This window comes from Gouania willdenowi, chromosome 19, assembly GCF_900634775.1.
Source record: "Gouania willdenowi chromosome 19, fGouWil2.1, whole genome shotgun sequence".
NCBI classification, from domain to species: domain Eukaryota; kingdom Metazoa; phylum Chordata; class Actinopteri; order Blenniiformes; family Gobiesocidae; genus Gouania; species Gouania willdenowi.
The window spans coordinates 20,316,270-20,331,552 of NC_041062.1; the positions used below are offsets into that span (position 1 = coordinate 20,316,270).

General features: G+C 41.6%; 1 protein-coding gene across 4 annotated transcripts in view; it reads left to right on the top strand.

The window, feature by feature from the left end:
• Positions 1 to 14,706, top strand: part of LOC114481634 (uncharacterized) — a 69,048-nt gene extending 54,342 nt beyond the window's left edge. For all 4 annotated transcript variants that reach the window (XM_028476601.1, XM_028476603.1, XM_028476604.1 and 1 more), the window contains 14 exons: positions 224 to 467; positions 559 to 733; positions 3,711 to 3,837; positions 3,960 to 4,040; positions 6,308 to 6,493; positions 6,565 to 6,821; positions 6,910 to 7,058; positions 7,813 to 7,897; positions 8,217 to 8,331; positions 9,299 to 9,430; positions 9,514 to 9,750; positions 11,607 to 11,730; positions 11,814 to 11,976; positions 14,174 to 14,706. In XM_028476601.1, the coding sequence (XP_028332402.1) occupies positions 224 to 467; positions 559 to 733; positions 3,711 to 3,837; positions 3,960 to 4,040; positions 6,308 to 6,493; positions 6,565 to 6,821; positions 6,910 to 7,058; positions 7,813 to 7,897; positions 8,217 to 8,331; positions 9,299 to 9,430; positions 9,514 to 9,750; positions 11,607 to 11,730; positions 11,814 to 11,976; positions 14,174 to 14,578 (2,480 nt within the window). In that variant the 3' untranslated portion in view covers positions 14,579 to 14,706. The remainder of the gene's footprint in view (positions 1 to 223; positions 468 to 558; positions 734 to 3,710; positions 3,838 to 3,959; positions 4,041 to 6,307; positions 6,494 to 6,564; positions 6,822 to 6,909; positions 7,059 to 7,812; positions 7,898 to 8,216; positions 8,332 to 9,298; positions 9,431 to 9,513; positions 9,751 to 11,606; positions 11,731 to 11,813; positions 11,977 to 14,173) is intronic.
• Positions 14,707 to 15,283: the final 577 nt, after the last annotated feature.

The following is a 15,283-nucleotide window of genomic DNA, read 5'->3' on the forward strand; positions in this document are numbered from 1 at the left end:
AATTCCCTCTAGATTAATAAAGTATCTATCTATCTATCGATCTATCGATCTACATAGATAGATAGATAGATAGATAGACAGATCTATCTATCTATCTATCATAATTGATTGAGAAATATACTCAAAAAAGTACCCATGAAAGAAACTCAATTACAGTAACGTGAGTACTTATAATTAATTACTTTCACCTCTGAAATTAAGATATTGGTTTGGTGTCTTCCAGGCATGAGAGAAACTGTCACAGTGGACAATCTGATCGACTACTTGAAGAAGTGGTGCATCCAACCCAAAGGAGACGAGCAGGAGCAAAGTCCACATGGAGAGGAGGGGGAGGTGGAGGGCGCCTGCTTTACCTCCACAGTGCAGCACATTCACAACATCTACAACTACCTGCAGGCCAACTGTTCTCAGAGCAGCTTAAAGCAGCTGTTCCAGCACAGCCCGGCTGTGTTTGTGGAGGAAAACAGGTGGCTCCCCTCATCATGTGTCTGTTTTAGCTTAATGAACTACTCAGTTCTCCTGCTCAGGAGGTCACGTGACTAACGTATGCATCTCCAGGCATGACAACGAGTGGTGTTCTGGGCGTTTCTACCACCTGAAAGAAGTCTGCTGGAGCGATTCCACCAAGATGTTCCAGCGCTACAGAATGCTGACTCAGGAGCCACACTGCCCTGTGCAGGAGCCCAGAGTGCTGGTTCACTTCTACAGCCCTCTGAAGGACTTCTTCACCAGAGTAAGATGCACCAGTCACTACCGTGCTTTTATTATCATGTCTAGTATCACCTTTAGGAGAGACGAATGGAGAAGGCCGCAGACCAGTGGGTGTAGAATAGAATAGATAGACTTTATTGTCTGTCCTGAAGCAGTGGCAGAAATTCTTTTTTTGACACAGCCACAACATTCAGCACAGTAAAACACATCAAATTGGCTTAAAGGGTAAGTGCAGTAAGACACGCCCAGCTACTTTCAGTAACCGCCCACTCCCCTCCGTCCCCCCACACACAGAATCAAAACCCATCACAACTGCTAGCTAATGAGCTAAACATGAGCGAGTCCGACAGTGCGGACACTTTTGCCACAGAGAGGTCATTTGAGGTGGAAGACTTTTCGCCTCCAGAGTTTCCTCCCAACAGTCACAACCACGGTGGCGGGGCCAACAGTTAAAGTGATGACGCTTGGGTTTCAAGAGCTTACCGTTCAACCAATACATAGTTCCCACATGACGTCACAACATACGGGCATTTCCCGACCCGGCGCCAATGCTGTGGGCAGCTGAAATGAGTTTGGCCTCTGTTCACAGCCAAAAGAGCACAATATGGTAGTTTCGTGTTGGGTTAACGCGCGCCGGGCCCTTCTCGTGGATCTCTCCAGCTGCGGTGCCCACCGAGGTCCCCCCTCCTTCCCTCCTATTGAAATCCATGATATAAATTGCCTTGTTTACTTAAATGGTTTTGCAGGCATACCCTGCGTGTCACAAGCACTTTCCCATTCGCCATCATGCTGAACACATCTTTCACCCAACCATTTACAAACTGGTTGTACGCCTCGAGTGATTTGAAAGCTTGTACTCTTCCATAGTATAAGCACTTTTGGAACAAACCAAATACTTTAGAATGACTATGTACGTTATAGCAGGAAGGTATTTGTGGTCAGTGGTATTTTGGTTTGACAAACTTTGTGCGGATTGATACTGATGCACTCCGTCTATCTGTGTCTCGTTTGTTTATCTAAACCGCTTTTTGGTTTTGTAAGTTGGTTTTAACCGTCTTTTGTGGAGTAGAATGCAGCGAAGCAGATAAACAACACTAGTGCCCTCAAAGATGGCATCTCCGAGGAGGTCACATGTCCTGTGGGAACTATGTATAGCAAAATTCACTTGTAATAGCCGACGTTCAACCCTTAGTGGCCAGTATACCGGACATTTTACAGCTAAATACGCAAAATTAAAATACTTTTACTAAAATGTGAAGAGTGGGACTAGGATCAATCAACTGCACTACTTAATACCCAAATCCACATATATTCAGCAGAAATAAGTTGGTTTGGGGTTTACTTACTCTTTAAAAACACACAATGGGGATCATTTTAAAGCAGGGGTCACCAACCTCTCTGAAACTGTGAGCTACTTCGTAGGGACAGAGCTACAACTTCTTAAATACTACATTTTCACGGTTTCACTTTCATTAGAGGCTTAGATAATAAGGAAGGCTATAGCAGTAACTTAAAAAGGTAGGAAATGTTTAAGTTTCAACATGAAACACTTTTAATTTATACAATATTTCTATTTTCATTAAATTTGATAGAAAATCCACCTTGTGTTTAAAAAATATATCTTATATATTGTATAACATACTGTACCACTGACTAGTGATGCGCAAGTCAACGGGTTACCCGCAGGTAACCCGCGTGGCGGGGCGGTGCGGGTGAAGAAATGATCAATTAATCTCGGTTCGGGTTGGGGCGGGTCATTTTTGAACCGACAGTTGCCATTTCGTGTGATGTGTTCATTTATAATCATAAATAAAAAATGTGCAGTAATTCTGCAGTAATTCTTACATTACGACTGTCAGTGAATGCATTGGAGCTGTGAGCTCATTTGCTGTGTAACTCACATGCACAGCCAATCAGCGCTGGCTCACAGCTCTGCTGCAGCTCAGATGGCACAATACTGTGCGCAGCATTAGCTTTTTTCTTTACACTTTAAACTGAACTCTACGTTGGACGTAAAGCGTGATGCCGTTCACGCCTCTACAGCGCTGACACATTTTTCCCCACATTTTACTCTTGCGGGTTAAGTTGAGGCGGGTTCTGAAAATAGAGGCAGCAGATCAGGGTGGGCGGTGCGGGTAAGATTTTGCTGTACATGCGGGGCCCAAGTTAGAAAAATCCTGGCACGCACATCACGACCACTGACCATACACCAGATCTGCAACACAAAAACAATGTTTCAGGAAAAATGAACATTTAAAGATAAATTTAACACTAAAACTTTCTCAGCAATATTTAACTTTACTAAGTACTAACAACATCTCTAATACGTATTTATGTTAGTGAGTTTGAATCCTGGAAAGGAAATCAGATTTTAGATGGAACGCATTGGTGAGTTCCTGAGGGCCCCCTCACATGGTTCATGCGAGCTACCTGGGGCCCGCAGGCACCGTGTTGGTGACCTCTGTTTTAAAGCACGTCCAAGCAGTGGTGGCGTAACAGTAAAGGAACCATGGCTTTTAATTGGAGGGTCACTGGTTCAAATCCAACTTGGCCCAACATGGATGTTGAGCAAGTCACTTAACGCTAACCGCTGTACATTGCTTTGGATAAAAACATTTACTAAATGAAATTGTAATCTTATTAAAATAAAACTAATATATACAGTACATTGCATTATGGGATGTGGAGTCTCAAACCTTTACTTCATTCTTACTGTGATTTGTTGTTTCTTCACCAGACAAGAAGGCCAGTGATTGGCTTCACACCTTTTTAGTTCGAGTTAGGGTTAGGTAGAGAGTTCCTCATGATGTCACCTCGCTCCACCAGACATTCAATTTTCATTCTGCCATTGTTTTGCTACAACTTTCAGTCCGTGAAATGGGATCAAAACAAACTTTTGAGCGGCAATTTCAACCTTTTATCTCAGATTTATTGATCTATGACCCTTCACTATTTCTTCATCTGATAAAACTTACCAAATGTACTGTACCTGTGTGCAGCTGCTGAATGTGGATCACAGTCCCAATATGAACCAGTATGTGGGCCTGCTGGAGCTCATCTGCTCGTCTTCTTCTATACCAACTGCTGAGGTGCTACAGGATGTATCCACGCTCTACGCCACGCTGGGTGAGCACTCTAACATCCTCGGGGATCTTTATTCCTTACTGTCTGTTCTCTCACCAGCATCTGCTCGCTGTTTGTTCCTTTGGATTCTACATAATCTAATCTAATCTAACTATGTTTTATAGCTCAGAAGTGTATACTTCCTGGACACATGGAAAGCTTCTCCCAGTCTAACTTAAATCAGAGTTACTGCTCCACTCTCAAAGGTAAGTAGTGCTAACTGTTGATATTCAAAGCTTCATCATTCTATGCTAATGCTGTTGACTCCAATTAATTATCAGTCAGTTCATAACCAACCTGCAGAACTAACCAGTGTAATTACCGTAACCAGCCTAGTATAGGTAGACAAACACAGGTAACAAATCCAACAAAGAAGTCAGTATAAGAATGACACATCAGCAGTTCTATCAGGGCTCACACATTCAATACATTCACGCACAACATTTCTCACGCTGAGGAGCAATAAAAACCGCTGCACATTCTTCACATAGACATATATAAAAAAGATTTGTGATCTATGAACAGATGAGGCGAAGGCATGCTTTGCTTGAATCAGTGACCTATAAGCCAATCAGATGGATTGGCAAGACGCACTGGCCATCATAGAGCCCAACGGGAGCTTGGCCCCGCCCCGTCAATAAGATCAACTACACATTGGCCAATCAGAAAATAGCACTGCTGTATCCATCCATTTTCAGCTGCAGAATTTAGACTCTGTCTATAGAATATCAACCCCCCCGCCTCCCGGAATTTTTGCATTGGAATGTGAATAATTTTAATAACATAACTGAATTTGAACAATGAAAACAAAATACAACAGGGAGTGAATTTTAAAAAAAAAAAGATAAATAGACTCTTAAATAATAACAACTGGTTCAAAGTGCTCGTGTATGTTCTTCAAAAAGGGACCAGGAATATGACATTGTATGACATTGTTATGTGTGGGTTAGGGTTTGTACATTGATCTTGGTATACTGTGAAAATGTCAAGTGCAGTTTTGGGATAATAGTTTCTTTGTCAATATAAAGAAGTAAGAACTACATTACACGTGTAGAAAAAGTACATTAACACTTTACTTGAAGTTTTATACATAGAGGCTGACATTACGCTGTCAATATCTGTCACTGGTTAGGTATGGTTAGCGTCAGAGTTGGGGTCAATTATCATTGTAATTGTGTAATTAATAATTAATTACAATTATGGTGTAATTATGATTTTAATTTAAAAAATCGTTACGCTGCCATAATCACAATTAAATTGTAATTGAGTTCAGGTAATTGACTTTATAATTGTAATTGCCTTGAAAATCCTATACAAATTGTCAATTGTAATTTAACGCAACACTGAGTAACCATGTTACAGTTCTAGATACAGTTCTACACATATGTAGAGTTAATGATTATTAAAACATGTTTTATATCAAGCTTTGACACATTTTAACATTTAAAAAAACTTAAATCGAGGGTTAAACTGACGCAAAACAGGCTCAGACGCCCACACCAAAAATATTGATACCAATATTTTCATTGATTAGGAAGCCTAACAAGGTAACCAATAGATACTAAACAAACTAGATGATAGATATATGTTTTTAGTGTATTTTACAGCTGATTTAGGACCTGTTATCATAAGAGATGCTAACAGAGAGCTAACACAAGAGGATGGTTAACTTTTATTAGGTTATTTATTTCAGGCTCAGTAATTGTGATTAATTGTAATTAAACTTTAGTAATTAAGAACGTAATTTTATTTGACTTTCTGAGGATGAAAAATATTTGTAATAACATAATTGTAACTGAATAATGTAATTGACCCCAACCCTGGTTAGGGTTAAGGTTAGGGGCTATTGTTAGGGTAACAAACGACACTTAATGACAGCCTTTATGTATAAAATTTCAATGAAATTGTTAAGGCTCAAACATACTCGCAAAGCAGTGTCTGCGCGGACTCCTCGTGAAGATCTACAGAGAAGCGCTAAGGATCATGGGACATGTAGGGTTTTAATGGAAACTAGTCCACGGTGGTGCGCTCTAGTATGTAAGCTCTGAGGAGAGCGCGCAGAGTCTGTTGTGTGTGGGGTCCACCCGAGTATGTTTGAGCCTTTACCAACTGTACCCTGTATTTAATGTGTACTATAGTGTCGGGGTCCATTTTTTATGGCATAGAATGTAGACCCCCCCATATAAAAGGTGCACAAAAGACAATGTCCAAATAGACCAGGAGGGGGTCCATCTTTCTATAGACGGGGCCATACTCCCCTGGTCCATTTTCAAGGGGGTTTATTTACAATGTTACACTGGAAGTGTGTCAATCATGAGTAGAGTAAGTAAGACAGAATGCGTGCTCTGTGTAGGGTCTCGTCTTATATGGGGGGCACATTTTGTTGGAGTTAATTATAATGTGTGACAGACAAGCTGAGTGTTTGGGCTGTACTGTGGGTCTGAGCTGCTTTGTTGTTGCACTCTGTGCTCAGGCATGGTCTCTGATAAGAGAGTCTTTCCAACCAAAGACAACAAATGGGTGAGTCTGGCTCAGAGACCAATGATCAGTGACAGCAAAGAGCTGGAGAAGATCTTCAAACCTTACAAGCAGGTGTGTCTCCTCAACCTGCCACCAGCTGAAAAATGGACGGCTCCAAAGGGCAAGAGGCCAAATATGGGTAAGTAGTGCTCAGCTCTCTGTGCTAAAGCCCATTCTGAGCAGAAAGTGACAATGATTACTGTTTCCCAGCTTCAGGATACGCATTCGAGGAACAGGACAGACTGTTGTTCTTAGAGATCTGTGGTATCCGGCGACTCTCTGAGCGCGTTCAGTTTGAGGCTCAGACTGAGAGCTTGAGGCCGTGTCCCTCCATGCAGGCCATGGTGCGCTCTGTGGTCCCGTACATTCAGAGGTTCCTCTATCACCATGACGACCTGGGACACATCTACTCAGAGCTCATTGAGAGCAAAATTGCGGAAAAGATCAAACAGCTTTCCTTTAGACAGGTCAGAGATTCTGCCTTTCTACTGTTGGATACAACGTTCACTTGTAGAGAACAGAGGCAGTAAAGCAGTTGTGTTTGTGTTTTTAAAGGTGGGTCAGCTCTACATTCGCTACCAGCTGGATGTCACAGACGGGGAGGATCCTGTGATAGAGCTGCAGGATGTGATGTGTCTGCTGAAGGACCAGAAGGAGTTCTACATCCAAAAAGACCACCTCTCAGCAAACCTGGACATCTGCAGGTGTGTGTCACAGCTTCCATTCACCTTTAATAATGCTCCTGGATGATTGGTTCATTCCACCCTGTCTGGAGGAGAGGGAAACACTGTAGCTCACTGTCTCATGCAATCATACAAATACAAACTCATAAATAATAATCACCAACAGATTTATTACTAATAAATTATAATCATGTGAGATTCATGAACTCTGAGGAGCCAAAACTCCCATCACTTACAGATTAGACCGAAGACTGCAGAGTATGATTCATTAGTGATGATGATGATGATGATGATGATAATCATGATGATGATAACGTTCAATGCTTTAAAACAGTAACCTGTTTTCAGATGTTTTTACATTTAGTTTTCAGTCGTTTCTGTACAAAGCTTCATATTCTGTGAGGTTTTAAACAACAGACATGTTGTTGTGCTGCTTTGAGTCATTTTCAGTTTAAAGTCAAATGTCACTTTATCCACACAAGCCTCTGTTCTGTTCTTCCTGTGAGGAGGTTACAGGAAAGATGGATTGAAATGGATAAAGGAGCCTTTTTTAGTGGTTTCAGACTCCTTCACACCATTTTCTTTTAATCAGTAACTTCTTTAGAGAACATTTATAGTTAGTAATGTGTTTATAACGTGTGTGTGTGTGTGTGTGTGTGTGTGTGTGTGTGTGTGTGTGTGTGTGTGTGTGTGTGTGTGTGTGTGTGTGTGTGTGTGTGTGTGTGTGTGTGTGTGTGTGTGTGTGTGTGTGTGTGTGTGTGTGTGTGTGTCACAGGGAGCTGGTGAAACTATTCTGCACAGAGAACAGTCACAGGAAGGAGCTGATGCACTTCCTAAGCGGTCTGATCGCCTCTCTCAGTGTGAGTGACACACACTGATCCTAGTGCACGTCAGGCTGACTGTGGCTACATGTGATTAACACGAATATCACACGAACTCACATTGTTCCAGAGCAGTGATCCGTGCTGTTAACGGCCTTCAGCCTGTAATCACTGTATTGGGAAGGATTATGGGTGGGAAATGTTAGTTTGATTAAAGATTTGATCTTTATTCAGATTTGTGGGTTAGTCATAACATAAATGTGAAACCTTTTAAACACACTGGCAGAAATAAGCAATTTTACGATAAAGCAGAAGAAGTGGAATCATTAATAAATATTGAGTCTTTCATTAAATGCAGGATCAGGGAGCCTTGACCCGGTTCCTGAGCAAAGAGGACATCAGGGAGCTGCCTAGTGATGAGGAGCAGTGGGAGGTCCCAGAGCCGCCCAAACCTGAGTTCCACCCAGAGAGAGGTATCGGTACTCGGCTACTTCTGTCTGCTGCTACCAATACACTAGCCCTCATTTCCCATTAGCATTATCTCACATTCCCAGTGCTTAAATTGACTCTCTGACACACACACACAGAAACACAAAGAGAGCTGGTGTCTCTCTCTTACACTTGTAGTGTAGAGACCTTATTTATCAACCGTTCAGATCTGAGCGTGCAATGTGCGTTCGACTGTATTCACGCAAGCTACGGCATTTATCAATTCTACGCTACAATCAGTCAGGTCCAACCTCGTGTACACAAACCTGAGTGTGTGGATTTGTCCTGCAGCACAGGAAAACTGGACTGAGTCTGAAAATAAAGTATTAAACAAGCCTCAGCATAAGTCATTTAGGGCAGATACACTTTCAGAACAGATCAAAATGGATTATTAAAACAACATAAAAATGAGTTTGAAAACAGCCCACGTTTTTACCAATGATACCACTTTTTTGGCTTTCCTTCAACAGATTACTGGAATAATCCACTGACAAAACCTGCTCGGACAGGAACGCATAGGTTTAAAAGTGCACGCTCGCCAGCCTAACTCATCTAGTATTATTTTGACCACGTTGTGAAGAATTTTCTTCATTAAATAGCAGGGAATTACACTTTTAGGTTGTGGGTGCGTAAAATGTCATTTAAAACATCAGTATTCACTGGTTAAATGTGTACTGAATTTAATTCACCTCAGCTGTGAGGACGCTGATTTTCATCTGGGAAACATTTATTCCCTTACCAGTGTTTGTTTGACCTCAGTGGGCGGGGCCTCTGAAACCAGGAATATTTGAGGGCGTAACATGTTAATGACGATCAAATTCAGCCACCGCATTGATCAACTTCGCCTGATTTGATAAATGAGGGCCAAGAAGCGCAGCAGAGAAACATTATGTCATGCTTTTCCACCTCACAGCCAACTTTCCTTCTTTTTTCCTTTTGAACATGTTCCAGTGTTCAACAGGAGTTACTCCTCCACCAGCGGCCCTGAGGAGCCAGCACGGCCCGCACAGGTGGACGAGGCCCAGACACTGATGTGTTGGCCCCCCCGGGCCTCCATCCAGAGCACAGGAAGCTCTCGCACAGGTACTGACTGACGAAGAGATACAGTATGATACGGATCATCAGGCATCGTGAGAGTTCATCTTCTTCTGCTTCCTGTCCTGCAGCTCACGCAGACAGCGGTGCTGTGGAAGCCGTCATGAAGATGTGGCCTCCTCCATGTGCACCCAAAGACCGAGACCCAGAGAAGGAAGTCTCTTCTAAAGCCAGTAACCATGAGGGGACGCAGCCATTCAGGACCAGCAGCAGCAGAGCTGCAGACCAGGCCGACCCTCAGAAAGAGTTCAACCATCCACAGCCTCACAATCACACTGGGAGATCTGATGCTGCTGCTCCACATGCAGGTTAATTCAGTTCAATTCAATTCAACTTTATTTATATAGCACAAAATACAACAATAGTCATATCGAAGCTCTATTGGAATATACAATTCTTTACAAAAAACCCAACAAATCCACATGAACGTGCATCAGCTTTTAACGGGAAGAAATCTCCAACAGAACCAGGCTCAGAGGTGGAGAACATCTGCTTCGACTGGTTGGCGTTAGTGGACAGAAAGAGAACAGAACGGGATAGAGAGATAGAACATCAGAGTGTCCCAGACTAGTGGAGCCATGAACCACAGATCATTAACTGCCAGCTCCAGCTTCAAGAACCTGAAACAGAAGGGCGAGGAGAAGGCACAGACTGCAGAAAAATATGATACAGTATTAGCAGGTCTGCCTGCATGGAATCATCTGGTGCTAGACTATGTGTGAGTGGAATGAGAATGGTAGGGGGTTGCATGGTGTGTAAGCAGTGTGGTGGGTATTCAGCAGGGGTCAGGAGTGGGGGATTAACCACAACCAGTCACAGCTGTGTCTGAATGGACATCATCTCATAGAGGACTAGGTGTAGATGATGGGTTATGTTTGAATGTAATGTTGGCGTTTTTAGTTTCTATTTTTAGGTTTAGGGCTTTGTTCCTATTGGTTAGGTTTACGCTTTTGTGAATAAGTAGGTTTTGAGTTTACCTTAAAGGTGGAGAGAGTAGCAGCCTCCTGTACTAAGAAAGAGTAGAAAAAGAAAAGGTCACTACATCCCTCTGGGATTAGTGGAAAACAAACAACTGAGTGATGGAATCAAATTTCACCAAAACAAGCCAGTTTAGCCAAGGTGAAGAAAGAGCTCACAGTAGTAGTTTGGAGGTTGTGTGGCTCTGACTGTAACTAATTCTATAAAACAATGCCTTGGCAATGGAAACCAACAATCCTCCTATCAGCTCCATTCTGCTCCATCACACCAACATGAGTTATTTATAATTGATACACAATGATCATTGATCTGCACATAAGCATTTTTACATGAATGAAGAAAATGCAACTGAAGATGCAGGTGCTGGCCCGTGTCGCACTGCATTAGCATTAGATAGCATTAACATTAGCACAAGTTATCATTAGCATTAGTGTTAGCAGTAGCGTTAGTGTTAGCTAGCATTTACATTAGCGTTAGTGTTAGCTAGCATTAACATTAGCTTAAGTTATCATTAGCATTAACATTATCTAGCATTAGCATTGCATTAACATTGGCATTAACCTAGCTTTGGCATTAGCCTAGCCTTAACATTTGCCTAGGATTAGCACTAACCTAGTATTGGCATAGCATTAGAATTAACCTAGCATTAGTATTTGCCTGCATTAGCACTAACATAGCAATAGCATTAGCATTAACCTAGCAATAGAATTAACCTAGCATTAGCACTAACTTAGCATTAGCCAAATAATATCATTAACCTAGTATTAAGCTCAGCATTAACCTAGCAATATCTTAACATTAGCAATAAGATTGGAAAAGGTTGATCCTATTCGCTGAACATGTTAAAGGTTGAATGGTTTGAAATTATTTTCCAAAGATTTGAAGGTAAAAACTGGAGTTACAAATGATATAAGTATTAGCATAAGTCTAATAAGTTATTTGTCAAAATTGGACAAACAGTGTAAAAAAACATAATTAGGAAGCCTCCTGCATCCTCTCTCATTATGTTATAGAAGGCTGGTCTGATTATTGGCAAGATTGTACGAAAACACAGAATAGATTGTAAACAGAAATGTTAAATCCAAGTTGAGTGACTGAAATGCTAACGCTAACTAAAGAAACAGCTTCTGAATGTGTGAAGTTTTCTCTGTTTAACTGTCCATGTGCTGTTGTGTGTCGCTGACAGCACGCAGGCAGCACACTGACTGCTCACAGGCTGCAGACGAACACCGGCCAACACCGACCCCTCCACCTGCACCTTCTCCACCTGCCGACACCACAGAAGAAGCACCGGCTGCTTCAGACACCATGTGAGCTCCTCCTCCATGGATCAATCACCAATCGGGAAATCTAAAGCTGATTTTGATTGTTTCCATGTCTTTATGTCCATCAGCGCTGCACCTGAGGCTGTGCTGGTTTCCAGTACCTTCCACGGAACGAGCGCTGCTACAGACACACGTCCTCCACTGACCATGGACGTCCCACTGTGGAGCAAAGGCCCCCCTCCACACGTCCCCCTGGAGGACATGAAGCTGACCTGCAACAGACCCACCACTGTCAGTTACAGTTACTATCAATTACAATTAGAATTACGTCTTCAGTTATTCATGTTCAATTACAACTCAATTAGGATTACTAAACTAAACTAAAGTTTGATTAAAATTACAATTAAAATTACAATTATTATTCCCCCTGGAAGTCAATTACAATTACGTTCTCAATTACTAAAGTTTGATTACAATTAATCACAATTACTGAGCCTGAAATAAAAAAGCCCATAAATCTTGAACTTCCTCTTGTGCGAGCTTTCTATTAGCATCTCTAATGATAACGGGTCCTAAAAACAAATATATATCATCTCATTTGTTTCCTATCTATTGGTTACCTCGTTAGGCTTCCTAATCAATGGAAAATATTGGTATTAATAGTTTTTTTTGTGGGTGTCTGAGCCTTTTATTCTGTCAGTTTACCCTTCGATTTCATTTTTTTTTTTTTTAAATGGTAAAATGATGCTAAAGAGAACTGACAGGTAGTGGGAAAAGTTGATATGAAACTTATTTTAATAATTGTTTACTATGTACTGTATGTGTAAATCATAGAACTGTAACATGATTCCCCAGGTTTGCGTTTCATTTAATATTATCATAGACATTTTTCATGACAATTACGAAATCAATTTCTGAACTCAATTTCAACTCAGATATGATTACAACAGCAACAGATTCTTTCAATTACAGTTACAATTATAAGTACGTCATAATTGTAATTTATTATCAATTACGAGATTACAATTATAATTGACCCCAGCCCTGCTGCACACATTCTCACACATCTGTTAAGCATTCTGAAGCTGTGAGCTACTTCATAGGTACTGTATGGTCTGAAAGGCTACCAGTTAGAAAAGAGCTTTTTAAATACAAAATGTCCACTGTCTCACTTTCTTTAGAGGGATAGATAATAAGGAAGGTTAGCAGTAACTTAAAAAGATAAGAAATGTTTGAGTTTCAACATGCAACATTTTATTTCTCCAAATGTATGCAATTGTTGTATTTTCATAAAGTTTCTTAGAAAATGATCATCTTCTGATTTTACTAGCTACTAACAAACAACTTTTAGCTAATCATATAACGTTTGTAAAATGCAACAATTATAATACTATGTCATATTTTCCACCTTGCGTTTTTAAAAATACATTTTCTATATCACATATAACGTAAACCAAATCTGCAGCACTTAAAAACATTGGTCACAATGTTTTAGTGAAAATAAACATTTAAAAATGGTAATTTAATAACTAAAATCTAATATTTAAAACTTTATCAGGTGCAGCAGTATTTAACTTTGCTAAGTGCTAACTACATCTTTCATCTGTATTTATCTTTGTGATTTTGAATCCTGGAAAGTAAATCAGATTTTAAATAGAGCTCATTGGTGACTAGAGCGCCTGATGGCCCCTCACATGGTGCATGCGGGCTACCTGGGGCCCCTGGGCACCGTGTTGGTGACCCCTGTGTTATGATGCTGCGTTCACACAGGATGCATCATGAAATGTTTGTGCGACCAGATTACATACAATGTCAATGGATAGATGCGTCCCAGAGGCAAAATCTTTCCTGTGCGGCAGTGCGGTACGATCCGCGTGTCAAGAGCATTGGCCGTGCGAGCGTACTCCCGATTTTTCGTCATATTCACACATTCGCAAAAGTTGAAAATATTGAACTCCTGCGACTGTTTCGCATGACGAAAGCCAATCAAAGTCTTTGTCGACGATGACGTCAACAGAGACACCGGTCTGTTCACCCATTCAATCATGGAGTAGAAGCTGTGTGACCACCTGGAGCTGTATGACACAACCTTTATAACCAGAAGGATTTGGTAGTGAAAGTCAGCGCTGAGCTAGGATAGCATTAGCCGCTAATCACACCATCTTTTTTCACTGGTGGTCTATGTTTATGAGAGGAGAAAAAGGAGCGCAGCTCCTCGCTTCAGCAGGCAGTGAAACTCATCGAGTTGGATGTGTCGCTGGTGGGCGGTGCTTTCGTTTCAAACGCTCATATGAAGCGAGACCTGCGGAACGTGTGTGCGGCAGACGCGTCTGGTGCCGCAGAAGATACATTCGGTGTGAACGCAGCATTAGATGTTCTGCATCAGTCCCTCAAAGAGCAAACTTCACATTCATGCTTTGCTTTTGCTATAAGAACACATTCTCAGGACTGCCCCTCCATTGAGATCCGATGCTTTGTCTTCTTTCAGGTTCTGCTGTCTGACGACACCAAAGAACTGGGAGCGATTGGTGAGTGGGGCGAGCAGCTGGTCAACTCCTTCCTGCTGCAGTGGAAGGACAGCACTGACCCCGGCCGACCCACAGCTGTCCTGTGGTGCAACCAGAGCGGAGAGAGCGGGCATCCCTACGACTTCAGGCTGAGCTTCGGCGAGGTGGCGGTGGTGTACGTGGAGGTGAAGTCCACCGTGAAGAAAGAGAAGTCCTTCATCCACCTCTCAGCCAACGAGTTGGACTTTGCACTGAAGGAGAAGGAGCGATACCAGATCTTCAGGGTGTACAGCGCGGGCGACGCACACAACGCCCGCCTGTGTCGCATTCAGAACCTGGCTCAGCAGCTCCACACAAAGACACTGTCACTTTATCTGTTTGTGTAGCGCTGTGGAGACTTATTACGTGTTTAATTATTTCTTAGCCTTGCACTGATTATTTTAAATTCATGTTGTTTTTTCAACCTTTTTATTCTTGTTCGCCAGCATTCCTTTAAATAAAGTTCATTAAGACACTTTGCAGCTGTCGTACATCCACTGTAATGAGAGACTGTCACTCTTGAGGAGATCACATTAATTCAGGAGGAACAGAGCTGGACCTTAAGCTGCCTCTACCACTGCCAATTATAGTGTGACAAACAGGCTGGGTTTTTCTTGTCCAGTGTTTCTCAAATGGGGGTACGCAATGGCACTACAGGGGGTACTTGAGAGAGAGAGAGAGTGGAAAATGAACAAATAAAGTGTCTTGGTTTCACCCCAGGCATGAGATGACCGGAAATTATTAAAAAAAACTATAGACATGAAACTATTCAGGAGTCACTAAATCAGTGTTTTTCAACCTTGGGGTAGGATGGACTTTAAATGGGGGTCGCCTCAAATTTCTGCAAAATTTAAATAGATTTTAGAATTCTAGTTCAACTAAAATGCAATAAAGAAAAAAATATCTCAAACATGATCAAAATCTAATTCTCGGGAAAAAAATTTATTTGGGGTTGCTATAAATTCCTGATATGAAAATGGGGCCACAATCCAAAAACGTTTGGGAACTGTGGCACTCAATAAAGTTTCTTACCACTTATTTACAGAATGAGA